Source organism: Carassius auratus, chromosome 47 (genome assembly GCF_003368295.1).
Source record: "Carassius auratus strain Wakin chromosome 47, ASM336829v1, whole genome shotgun sequence".
In the NCBI taxonomy this organism is placed as follows: domain Eukaryota; kingdom Metazoa; phylum Chordata; class Actinopteri; order Cypriniformes; family Cyprinidae; genus Carassius; species Carassius auratus.
The window spans coordinates 14,120,288-14,133,831 of NC_039289.1; the positions used below are offsets into that span (position 1 = coordinate 14,120,288).

The following is a 13,544-nucleotide window of genomic DNA, read 5'->3' on the forward strand; positions in this document are numbered from 1 at the left end:
AAACGGCTCACCATTTGCGTTTTCCCTAAAGGTGTCAAAACCTGCTCCTATTGGACAAACATCTTGCAGAGTTTAGCCCCATCTTACCTAGAAGTCACTAGGCTTCCTGAAGATTTTGATTGGCTGGTTCAAGTGTGTTCAACTGGGGTTGGAGCTAAACTGCAGGACAGTGGCCCTCCAAGAACAGGACTGGACACCCCTGAACTAACTACTTTACCGATGATCCAACTGCTGCAAATTCATCCTGCATTAATGCTATGCATTTTTAATGCTTTGGGTCCATGCTGGATACATGGGTATTAGAACGTTTGTCACACTAATGCAAAAGATAAAAATAACCTACAACAACCGTTCTCTCTGTTGAGGTCACAACTGTGTTGCTTTGTAGGTAAGAAGACTTTTTTTTTACCTTCAGATCCTTGTTGAGGCCGATGATAGCTGTGGGGGTGAAGGCCAGAGACAGGAAGTGAGAGAGTGGAAACCAGAACCAGAACTGGGTGAAGACCAACAGACCCACCACAGATGGCATGTGGGTGTGGCCTGTGCGTGACTGCAGAGAGATCGTCACGTTACGGCCACCTGAGAAGAAACGGAAAGATGGAGCGTTAGCAAGCTCCTCAGGAACTCCAACCAGTCTCTTCATTAGCAAAGTAGTGACAAAAAGTCCATTGTCAGCTGATAATAGAGATGGGCGATCTATCGCAGTCACATGGCTCACACAATGTAGTTGTGCTACGTGGTCATGAAAACTTGTTTATTCGTTTGCATTTTTAAACATTGAGGTTTAAAAACAAGTGGTTAAAAGAAATGCAATGCAATCAGCAGTGAAAGAGAACTCATTTCACTATATGCATGTGCTCTCTGACTGTTCCTGAGGGCAGTTATAGAGGCGCACACATGTGAAGATGGTGCTTGAAGAGTGCGTGGGTTATTTTGGCACTTTACAGGCCTTTAATGGACACACTTGTATGTCAAAATGCCCATTTTAAGTATTCTCATAAACAGCAATTTAAGTGTTAAGTGAAATCAATCAGCTGAGAAAGAAAACGTCTAACATTATATTGGAGCTGAGCAGCTCTTAAAGTGACAGCATTCGAATATTTCTGCTGTCATGTCAATCAACAAAATAGAAAATCTATCACTCTTGACTAAATCGCTTTTGGAACTTTAATAAGTAATAACAAATATATATTTCATTTACACAGTAAAGAACGTGCAGTGTTTTTATTTATTTTATTATTTCATATTTAACTTTATTGTCCTATTGCTTGTTTCTTATTCTTATTTAATCGTTGCATGTTTACTTGTCTTCAGTGAGCTTGAGTTTTTATTTATATTTTTTAGGCTAATATTAGTTTTTGTGATATTGACAATGGTGAGAAGAATTATCACATTGCAATGGTATCACAAATGTTTATACCATAAAGATCTTATTTAATGCAAAATAACTATACTATGATACATACCACTCATAACTCACTTTTAATCCAAGCAGATTTCTGTTGGTTAGCACAGCACATCTGCACGCCCAACTTAAACATAAGGGAAGCACGCATGGAGAAATCCTTCACCGAAACTCTAGACTGTGCAGGTAAAATTTGCTCACAAGCAGTACATGAGATCACACCTTAGGTGGGCAGATCTAGACCTGAATAAATGACATTGTGTGGACCGGACTTTATGCTAATACATTAAGGTCTTTCTGTCTTGATTCTGTAATATTACAAGATATATTTTGCATGCTGTATGCCGTAGGTGTGCACTGGTGATATCTTGATTAACAAATGCAGCTTTCAAAATGTCCTTTCCTGTCGAGGTGCATGGCCGATGGGAGCTTATGCTGGATTGGGATATTAATATGAGATGAAGTGTAGGTCAAGGCCAAAGACTCCTCCACCCTCAAACTGCCTGATGAGTAGACAATAACAGGAGTGATGGATGAGGGCCAAGACGGAAAAAGGAGTGGACATGTCCATTACAATGCACAGAGAAGATGAATGGGGAGGCATGGTATCATCAGTTTAGAGGATTGATTTGACTCCGAATGAAAGACATTACAGACAATAGCATACTTTTGTCACAGGCCGTTAAAGTTTCCTGTTGGCATCTACAGTAATCGCATAGGAAAATTATAACCTGTTTTGTTTATTTTGACTGCAGTGACTGCTTCAATTAGCTTCAAGAGCTACCAGCAGGCCATAGCATTTTCTTTTAAAACCTAGTGAGGTGCCTACATAGGCAGCATTTTACGGCATCATAGACATGCCTTTGACACAAAGACTCTTCCATAGAGTAAGCAGCATACTTAATAATATACCTTTGTTAGGCTAAAATGTAAAGCAACAATCTAAAATCCTTCCAATGTTGTGTTGTCCATTTTTGTTTATCAGAATACTGTCATTAGCTTAGCTACATGCTAACATCAATCTCCAATATTTGTATGTGCGATTTTATTGCTTACAGGAGTATAACGACATAAATTTAACAAAATGCTAGCGTCAAACTCCAAAACTTAAGCAATGTGTATTTTTACGCATTTTGGATTAGTGATGTTATCTTAAAAGGCAGTTAATCCTAACCCAATACTTCAAGAGAAAATGAAGAATTCACTCATTTATTAACATTTGGAACAAAATCTTGCCAAAACAAAGTTTCTTGAGGTTCTCTCCATTTTTGGCAACACATTTACATATGTGGGCGGCGTCAGCATATTCAGTAACAGTTTACCACTGCTCACGTATTTCAAACTCCTAAACAAAGAATGAAAAATAACTGTTTTGAGTATATCGGGGCCTTAATAACACAATGTCAACCTCTAACAGTACGCTATGTATTTTTTATGCTTACTGAAGTACTGCAGTATTAGCTTAGCAACATGCTAACATCAAAGTCTACTGAAATCAGATGACAGTTAATTCTCCTGTGTTCTTTCCTGATGTGGTCCATATCGGTTAAGTTGCATTGAATGCTGTAGACAGGAAGGCAGCTCACTAGGTTAAGGTTTCGGAGCCCATGTAAGAGGGTTTTGTAAAGCAGTTACTAAATAAGTTGCAGCAAAGTTAATTCTCCATGTGGCAGTATATCTCATGTATTTAAATGAAGAGTTCAGGCATATACCCCTGACTGAAACCTTGAAATCCCCCATGGTAAGAACTGTGTCCAACTGTAATAGAAATAATTAGGATGCAACACCTTCCCAGCATGTCCAAAATTCAATTACCTTGGACAAAAACAACACTCTGTGTGAAATATTCTCCCGACTCTGCGATAACCTATATTGGGTTGGTATACATGCTGATATTTTGGAAGCTGGGGGCAAGAGCGTTTTGAAGGTCGATGCATTCTCTCAATATTAATAGGTAAGCACCCCTGGGACAAAGTGAATGATATTTGCTTGTAGTGGCATGAAGACATGGTGAAGACGTCTCGTTTTGCATGCCACATTCTTGTCAAGATCCTATCAGCACTTTATCACAAATGGACTTACCTGCTCCGACATGCATAGAAAAGGGTTGTTTTCGACCTCACATTCAGCACAGAGTACCCAACCAACCAGTTATCTGAGATAAGACTCTACAAAGCACGTTAACCCAGAGAGTAAAAATGTGAAATTGACAATATCTATATGTTTCCACATATATTTAAGAGCTGACTTAAGAGAACTCAAGCTGTTAAACTGACCCCGAAAAAAAGTTAAAGGAACTATGTAAGAAATTAAATGATGCATAAAATTATTTGGGATTTTAAAATATTGAATTACTTAAAAAAAGAAATGAAGCGACAATAATAATAAATACCTGTATCGTGGCGTTATTTTGTATTTATTTAGTATTTTAATGCATACTGAAATAACTTTGTGTGTGATAAATTAAAAAGATTCAACATTTTGTACTAAGATTTTCCCCCCTTTCTTTTTCATTATTGAGAAAAAGTTAAGAAATGTGCAAAATGCAAAAAACAAAGAGGAAGCACATGGAAGTCTAGTCCATACACCTTGAATAGTGACATCTGATACTGACCTGCATCCAGGATGCCCTGAGCCAGGATGGCCCCAAATTTGGCCATCACATCATCGTGCTTGTCGTTGATCACCTTTGAGTAGAGCTGTCGGAACTGGTTCACCTGTGGAAAGAAAGAGCCGATGTACAGCTGATCTCTGGTAGACGAATACTGTGGTTTTCAATTAAACGATAAACAGCATACCAGCAGTGATGTGAAATTGTGACTAAAGGTGACTTTATTTAATTCTCTTAATAAATGTTTCTGGTCTTATGCTGTATTCACAACAACTGTTAATATCGGCCAATTTAAAAGATGGAATCCCAGGTATTTGACTCGGTTCATTTGCTAAGAACAACATACGATGTCAATACGAATTCATTTGCAAAATACTGAAGAAAAATCTAGATTCTGGTTTAGAGGCAAACTGAATGAAGTGTGTTCTCAGGCATTTATGACATTCATAATCTGCTTTCTCTCTCCCCAGATTCTAAGGCCAGGCTCATAAAACATGTGGCTAGCATGAATTAAAGTCTGCCCGGTAGGCATATTTAACAAATGCTTGCCATTATTACAACTCCAGCCGTTTATTACACCATAAAACAGGAATTTCAAATCAATTTTACTTTCATGTGGCCATAAAATTTGCAGCCCAGTAATAATCATGTGGTAAAACTGAAGCAAAATCACCCCAAAAAACAAGCAAATCTACCGTGACTACACAACCACATTGTAGAAATGATTAGAGGAAGTCCGATATTATAAGAGGTGAATATGTACGACTAAAATAATAAGTTAAAATTATAAAACAATAATAAACACTAAAATGACAGACTATTGTTCATTTTCAGTCTGTATAGTCTCTCAAGCCCACAAAAACTTCCTCAAGCTAATGTACATCCGTTTATGTGGAACCTCATTGGTGCAACATGTGATCCACATGAATGTATATTAAACATTAGCTGTGATTTTGTAACTCTGTGCCACACTGCGGTCTGGCAAGGACTGAAAAATACAGTATTTTAAGGCATCATCAGTGGCCATCCATAAACATTATGGATACAAAATCCCAGTAGCCAAATAATTAACCCCAACCACCCAAAGGCACGCACTCCCCTTACCTTTGGACAGGTGACCTCCGTCTGCTGGATCATGATCAGAGCCGAGGCGATCAGAGCGCCCTGTCTGACGTAATTCACCGGGTCATTGGTCATGGGCTCCAGGAGATTGATTGCTTCCTGTTGAAGGAAATCATCAATGGGAGCATATGAACTATGATTATGGAAAAACAGAAGCATATCCTGACGCAGCATGCTGAAAAACCACAAATTCATCACAATCCCAAGTATCTCAATCATTGGCTTTGAGGTATAATAATATGATAGACCTGAAAATACAGAAAGGAAGTAGCAGAGTTAATTTATCTACTCATAATTCACAAGCCATAGAGAAAGAAAAACCCCTTTTACCCCCAGAAAGTCTAAATTTGGTTCTTTAAGATGGTTATTTAGTGTCACAGTTGATCTTCAGGCCAAAAGCCAAACCATTTTGTTTTAAAACAGAGCCCAAAATAGCAGATTGGCACACAGATCACTGAAAGCTAAGGTAACATTACGCAACATTCAGTATCCCATCATTATACATATTTCTGCGATTGTCTCAGCAGTTGTTTGGAAGGATTAATTAAGAGCAAAGCCAGTTTGTTTGACAGATGGAGCGGAAGAGGCATCGAAGCAACTCCTCTAGGCACTTTGCGTCTGCACAACAAGAGCAGAAATTATATCACAGTCAAAAAAACAACCAGGTGTGTAAACTGCAGACCCAAAACTGAATTTGGGATCCATTTAAAAGGCCTGATAGAATTGAATATGTGGGAGATCTTGGCTCCTAGGCCAGTCCCATTTCCCAGCATCGCCACAAAACCACCCCAGAACTGTATTTGGGCACCTGAGAGGGATTTGGATTAGAGTTATTATAAGTTAAATAGTCAAGACCAATCTTTATACTCCATTTTTCCAGCTCACCCAACAAGGGAGTTGAGTGGTAAATGGCTAGAACATCGTCCAAGGTATCGGCTTTAATCTCATCTCCATTCAAGTGATAAATGTGCCATCTGTGACTCTTGCACTGGTGATGCAATTAGTCCCAGAACCGACCCGAGCATGCAGAAGAGCCAATAACTCAGGACTGTTGTAAGACAAGTTCAATCATCTCTCCTGGGGCCTGGGAGTTTCTGCTCAGCTTTCTTCTTGTCTCATTTAATCATTTTTCAGTTGTCTAACCTTTAACAGTCATATCAGCGCTCCAGACTGTGACTGAAATGGCCCCAAATGCAACAACGATTAAATGAAATTGATTTTGTGAATATAAAAGTCTGATCTAGAGTACCTGCATACATCCACTATACTCAAATAAAGCAATATATACTATTAAACAAATCTCAACTGCCTGATTTTTAGGGATGCACCGAATGTTCGGCAACCGAAATTATTCGGCCGAAAATAGCCAAAAAAAGCACTTTCGGTGTTCGGCCGAATAAGTAAAAAGGCCGAATAAATTTTGCCGAACAATGACGTTTTTAATGACGCAATCAAATAACCCGCGTAGAGTGAGAGGCGCGCGCTTTATGGAGCAAACATGTCAGCAGTGTGGAAGCACTTTAAAGTGTCAGAGAAAGAGGCAAAAACGGCCGTTTGCAGACATTGTTCTGCAGAATTGTCCAGAGGGGGTGCATCTGCAAAAACGTACAGCACTTCAAGTTTAATTTATCACTTAAAATCAAGACACCCCGAACGTCATGCAGAGTACGAGAAAGACACGGCGGCGGCTAAGGCAACAGCAGCAGCGAAAAGAAAAGCAGCTCCCAGTCCTACGACACCCACTCCATCTGTGGCTGACTTCTTAGAAAAGGCAAAAAAGTTTGCCAATGACAGTGCCAAAGCTAAAGGTATTACTAAAAGGATAATGGAATTCATCGCATTGGATGATCAACCATTCTCTGTTGTAGAGGATGTTGGATTTCGCAGGCTTATAGACCATATTGAGCCCCGTTACACCATCCCTAGTAGACGGCATTTCTCAGACGTGTGCTTACCTGAGATGTATAACGTCGTTTCAACTAACGTCCATGAGCTTTTGGCTACAGATATTGCAGCCCTCAGCTTCACGACTGATATTTGGAGCTCGGATGTGAGCCCCACTAGTATGCTGAGTTTAACTGCGCAGTGGATCGACACAGATTTCAAGCTACAAAAGATTGTGCTTCACTCACAAGAATTTAGAGGGTCCCATACAGCTGTAGCCATATCCGAGGCGTTCGCCAACATGTTTGACACTTGGCGTATTGACCGATCTAAAGTGCACGCGGTAGTCAGTGACAACGCAAGAAATATGGCTAAAGCCATGGAAGATAGCAATCTGAAAGGCATACGGTGTATGGCACACACAATTCAACTGGCGGTCAACGAGGGATTGTTGAGTCAGCGCAGTATAGCAGATGTGATAGCGATAGGCAGGAAAATTGTTGGCCATTTCAAACATTCACCGCTTGCCTATGCACGCCTACAATCTATCCAAGAACAGTTCGGAATGCCACAAAAACGTTTCCAACAAGATGTGAGCACAAGGTGGAACAGTACATATTATATGCTGGAAAGCCTTTTTGCGCAAAAGCGAGTCTTGGCTACATACATAGCAGATCATGACCTGCCAGCGACATTCACCGCATACCAGTGGGTGTTAATCGAGAACATTCTCTCTCTTCTCGCACCCTTTGAGCAGATAACAAAAGAGATAAGCTCATCTGATGCATCTGTGGCAGACGTCATACCCTTACTTGCAGCACTAAAGCGTCTTTTAAACAAAGAGGCTGAAACAGACCACGGAGTGAAAACAACTAAAAGTGCGCTCTTAGAAGCTGTCAGCACACGATTTAGTCAGGCGGACTCAGAACCCCTATACTGCATCGCGACTGTGCTTGATCCACGATACAAAGATCATTACTTGGATGTGGGGAAAAAGATGCGCACACGAGAAATGATCCAGGCCGAGTTGGATTCGGGAAAGCCGCTAGGTGATGGAGACGGTCAGGTGATGCACAGCGCAGGAGATGAAAACAGCGCAGAGAGTAAACGGGCTCGTACTGCAGATGAGCCGCGCACAGTCTCGCTGTCTGACATGTTCGATGAGATCCTCCAAGAGAATAACCCATTTGCAAGACAGATGACAAGCTCGACCGCTCAACAATTAGATGGGTATCTCTCAGAAGTCCCCATCCCCAGGAGCAATAACCCTCTCGAGTTTTGGAGGACCAATCAAGGCCGCTTTCCCGACCTGGCGCAGATGGCACGCAGGTAAGGCTACTTGTATGGGAAATTAATTTAAGATTTTATTTATATTTTGGATTATGGTAACACTTTATAAGTAGTTTCTATTTTTAACATTAACTAACAATGAAAAACACTTATTAAAATCATTTATTAATCTTAATGTTAACATTTACTAATACATCATTAAAATTAAGTATCACATTTATAATTTTTGAATTAAAAAGTATCAAAAGTGGTAGCCCTATTTGTTAATTGTTAATGCACTTATACTAACATGAACTAAGTATTTTTTATTATCTTACATTAACGAAGTTTAATAAATACAATAACAAATGTATTGCTCTCATTGTTAGTTAATGCAATAATGTTAACAAACATTGTAAAGTGTTACTACCTATATTTTATATTATGTATTTTGTGAAAATTTTACTATTTTCAGTGTAGTAAAATAGTAGGCCTACACTGGGTTTCAACCATTTCATTATCTTGAAGACACTGTTTGTTTTGAAATGAGCAACTGTCAGAAAACTGCAATAACATTTTCAACTATTCTGCAGGTACTTGTCTGCCCCATGCACAAGCACCGACAGTGAGAGACTGTTTAGTGCTGCATGTCATGTCATCGATGAGAAGAGGAACCGACTTTCATGTGAGAAAGCAGAGAAGCTACTTTTCATAAAGAAGAACCTGCCACTTTTCCTGAAGAAGTAGGCTAAGTAGGCTTATGTCTAGGACAGTTATTCATTTGTTGTGGGTTCATCAACATATTTTGCACTATTCAATGCACATGTGTTGTTGTAGACATACAGAGTTACATTCAGCAGTCAGTTATAGGCCTAACATAGGCTATTAAAGAAGGGGGGCTTCAAAGATGGCTTTTTTTTTTTTTTTTTTTTGCCAATTTATTTATTTTAAGTTATATTGTGCTTTTTTTGTATAATATTTGCTGGAATGTTCAAAATTTTCAGAGTTAAATAAATATTTTGAAATTGTATTTGTTATTTGATTTATTTATCTGAAAAGCAACACAAAATAGTAAAAAGCAAATTTTTACTATTTAATTATTGTAATGGTGAAAAAATTGGCAAAATAAATGGAAAAAATGTGAAACACCGCGTTCGGTATTCGGCCTTCGGCCTTCGGCCAAGCATTTCATTATTATTCGTCTTCGGCTTCGGCCAAGAATTTCATTTCGGTGCATCCCTACTGATTTTTTTATTAGATTTTTTTTTTTTTTTTTGGTAGTGAAATGTAACTATTTAAAGCGCGGAACTCTTTAAAGAAAGTTTAAATACAAGTATGTCCAACTTTTATATGGTATGTCTGATTTGTGCACAAATTACATAAAATGTAACTGCATTTATAAAAGTTAATGTTCATTTTTTAAAATTTTAAGTTGGATAAATTAACATTACAATGATTATTATGTATTAACAAAAATGAATTACATAAAAAAAAAATTGCTAACACTTTACAAAAGGATACCTTTGGTTAACAATAATGAACCACATTAGTTAACGTAAACAAAGAAAAAGTATTCTAAAGCATTCACTAATCTTAGTTAATTTTGGTTACAAAATCTATTAATAGGTCTGTCGCAATAGTCAATAAATCAATTAATCGTACGAAAAAAAAAAAAAAAAATGACCTTAATTTTTCCGGCCGCGATAATTTTTTTTGTAATGTCATGATGTGGGGTTAGTCTGGAGCGCAGCCTGTGGACAGCTCGCGGCAGAAAACACCCTCTCCTATGGCACAGATGTCCCGGGAATAAAGAGATAACGTCTCGCTAGAGTAACCAGCTTTGGGAAGCGCCTTTCATTTGCTTGTGGATGTTTGCGTCGCAAGTGATATTGCATTGCACTTGCACTACTGCTGTATTTTAATACCACATAACATATTTTGCAAGTAACTTTGTTGCCCTTTCTGTCGAAATGGTCCCACATAGTAGCCTACTTTTCACTTGCTTCAAAAAATAACTGATAATACTGCCATAAAATCGCTATCTTTATCTCGTCCTTGGTGGACATAGACGGCAATTCACTTTTGCTTTATTTATTTATTTTTTTACTTTTTTATTGTATATGGCCTGTATAAAGCTTATAAGGATTTGTTTGTTTGTTTACAAAGGTCCTAAGTGGCATTATTTATGTCTGAGACTAATGTTTAATATTTTTTTTGAAGTGCAATTTTATTTACATACATTTTATTTATTGTTTTTTGGTATTTATTCAAGTGCATTTTTTTTTTACAGAGACTGAGAGTCCATTGCTTTTATCGTTTTTGGTTGTTTTGTTCATTTATTTTTGATATTTAAAATGTTTTCCGTTTTCAGTGTTAAATATTCTTTAGAAATAAAATAAATTTATTGATCTTTGAAAAGGTGTACCTGCATTATTATCTCATTATCATTATATTAGTTGAAACTGGTCTTAGAACGACAATATTATCGTCCAGCAAAATTTTTATTGTGACAGGCCTAGTAATGTTAATGGTCCTGAGCTAATATGGACTAAAAATGAACAGCTGTATTTTTTTATATTAATAAATACTGTAACAAATGCATGGTTAATAGTTAATTCATTAAACAAATGGAACCTTACTTTAAATTGTTACTGAAATATCTATACACGAAGTATATATTTTAAATGAACATTTAATACTATAAAAAATAAAATTCTAAAGGACAGTGGCGGGCGGTGCCGCAGTGGGCAAGTGACGTATGAAACGGTCTAAGAGTGCGAGTCCAGATAAAGTGTTGATCCAAACTCACCTTGCTCCCGGTGCCAGCACAGCAGATGCCCAGAGCCATGGCAGCGCCGCAGCGCACATGGGGATTGTAGCTCTCAGACAGCAGAGAAACCACACTGGGACATTGTTCTGGAGTCCTGTAGACACAAATACAAAACGCTTGAAGCGGAGACCATCCATTTCTCCAAACGGTTTATTTTCTCTGACACTAATACTTTGGATTGGCTGAACGAATGCAAGGCTTTATTCTTTGTTCAGAGTTTAGGCAAAGTAACTATTAAACTGGTGCGCAGCCAAACCGGTGTTCGGAAATAAAAAATGATTTGATCTTGATAAAACAGTTTCAATTCGTTGAGTATATTTGAAGTATGCACATTTACTACAAACAAGACCATAAAATTATCAGAATGGGAATATCAGGCCTTGTGACAAGTCTTTCCGGTCTAATATTTTGTACTTTAAAATCATAATAGAATGCTTTAATGTTCAAAATGTGGTTGTTTGGCTTCCAATACGATTCAATGAAGCATAGAGATTTCTCAATGAACATAAACTGACATTTCTATGCTAACTCTATCAGTGTTGAGGAACATTCTCAAATTGCCTTCAGTCAAACTATACTTTAAAAAAAAAAAAAAAAAAAACCAACAAAAAAAAACACTAAATCACTATATTACAAGGTATGAAAATGAACATTCACTACATGTTCAAAAGTTGTCAACAGTATCAATCTTTTGTGTTATTTTTACATGGAATATTTCAGATTTACGATGAGAACGCATATTCAGATTCTGCAGATTATGTCAAACAAATGAATTGTGAAAAATCACACTATTAATACCAGATATCATTCTGTGAAAATACAAGGCAAGGTTTTTTTTTTTTCCGTTTTTTTTCAGAAGTGTAGATGCAGGCGTCCACGAAAAAGAGAAACATGTCCTTGAAACCTTTACTGCAAGACTATGTAAACCCTCTGTTTAAGTATGTGGTGATGGTAATCTTAAACAGCCTGAAGGACTAAATGGCCATGCAGGAGTAAAATAATCATAGAACAGCCTCATTTTCCTCGTTTAATCCTTCTTGTTTTGCCAACATCTCAGATGTCACAGAACACAAAGTCATTGAAAAAGAGCAAACTTGTATTAGATAATTAGCACTTCTCATTGACTTCACTCTCAAACAATTTGCAATTTACATAAAAAAAAAAAGAATAATTGAATGTAAAGTCTTCTCAGGGTAGCACTGATATAGAAATTGTGTTGTTGTGGCCGATAAATGCAAACACTGGGTGATATTATGGTTCTATACTGCTATATACTTGTATAAAGTTTTATGCTTAAGCTCTGATCTAGATTCTTAAATGCTTCAAGTGATCATCAGGCATCAAAACATTATCAAACTGCACACCAAAAGATGAGTGTCTTTATTTTCTATGGAAACGGGGTAATGAAATCTAAGGAATATCTCCTCTTTAAACCAAACTAATCAGATCAACATGGATAATGATTGACTGATATCAACATGCTCAGAGGGTTGTGTAGTCTGTAAAATATTCAAGTCCAAAGCATCAACAACAACCAAAAGACCTTTAAAATAATGGTGTCAGTGATTACAGACAGCATGTCCGGTTGAGACAACTGCTCGAACCCTTCCCACAGACCAAATCCTTTCCGTGGGAAGCTAATCCATAATTTAGCACTAGCATACGAATGCCAACTAGCAATAAAAAAAAGATTTGACTTAATCTTTCATCAGGCTGTAATTAATGTGCTGTGCTGGGTATCAAGGGTTCTCCGAACTTGGCAAGCTGGGAAACACCGTTTCAACACTGAAGTTGGGAACCTTCTGTACAAATACAAACCTCGGCCAGGATCTTAATGCTCATCCACAGCCATTTATTCAATCTAATCCTGTCTGGTCATATGGGTTTAGAGTAGAGATGCACGGATCCACCAACCAGGGACCAGAATTAGCCGATTTTCCACATGATCGGCGTGGACCAATTCTGATGATACAGGTTTTATAGCATTCAGTGTAAACGGAGACTGTTGATGTATTGATGTGGTCCCATATAAGAGAGAGAGCCGTGCAGAAATCAAAATAAATGAGTGAAACTTATATATGCATACATAGGAGAAAAAATTTATTATAATATAAGATAAAGGTGAGCAACATTACACGACCAAGGTGTTTCCATAAAAATCACCAAGACTGCAATCCGACACTGATTTTATACAATAGTAGTTAAAGCTGCAGTCCGTAACTTGTGTTTAAAATTTACTAAATAATAAGCACCATGAACCATTAAACCATTTTCCAAACCGTGCTTTTGGCTTGTCCTGAATCACTACGGTACCAAAAGTTACAGAGCCAATCACAGCCACTGGAGAACTGTTGTGTGTCTCCAACAAACACAGTAGCATTTTGTTACTGAATGAATCCACGGTTTTGAACGAATTGAGTGAG

At 37.7% G+C, this 13,544-nt stretch overlaps 2 protein-coding genes across 2 annotated transcripts in view; one reads left to right on the plus strand and one right to left on the minus strand.

Moving 5' to 3' along the window:
* LOC113065177 (26S proteasome non-ATPase regulatory subunit 1) overlaps positions 1-13,544 on the minus strand; it is a 53,682-nt gene that overhangs the window by 2,739 nt on the left and 37,399 nt on the right. Inside the window, exons 17-20 of the mRNA XM_026236416.1 lie at positions 11,101-11,215; positions 5,121-5,237; positions 4,020-4,122; positions 410-579 (exon numbers count right to left, since the gene is read on the minus strand). Of these exons, the coding sequence (XP_026092201.1) occupies positions 410-579; positions 4,020-4,122; positions 5,121-5,237; positions 11,101-11,215 (505 nt within the window). The remainder of the gene's footprint in view (positions 1-409; positions 580-4,019; positions 4,123-5,120; positions 5,238-11,100; positions 11,216-13,544) is intronic.
* On the plus strand, positions 5,246-11,089 carry LOC113065180 (zinc finger BED domain-containing protein 4-like). The gene is made up of 2 exons (XM_026236429.1): positions 5,246-8,351; positions 8,885-11,089. Exons 1-2 carry the CDS (start codon positions 6,637-6,639, stop codon positions 9,036-9,038), a joined length of 1,869 nt encoding a protein of 622 aa, XP_026092214.1. The 5' UTR covers positions 5,246-6,636; the 3' UTR covers positions 9,039-11,089.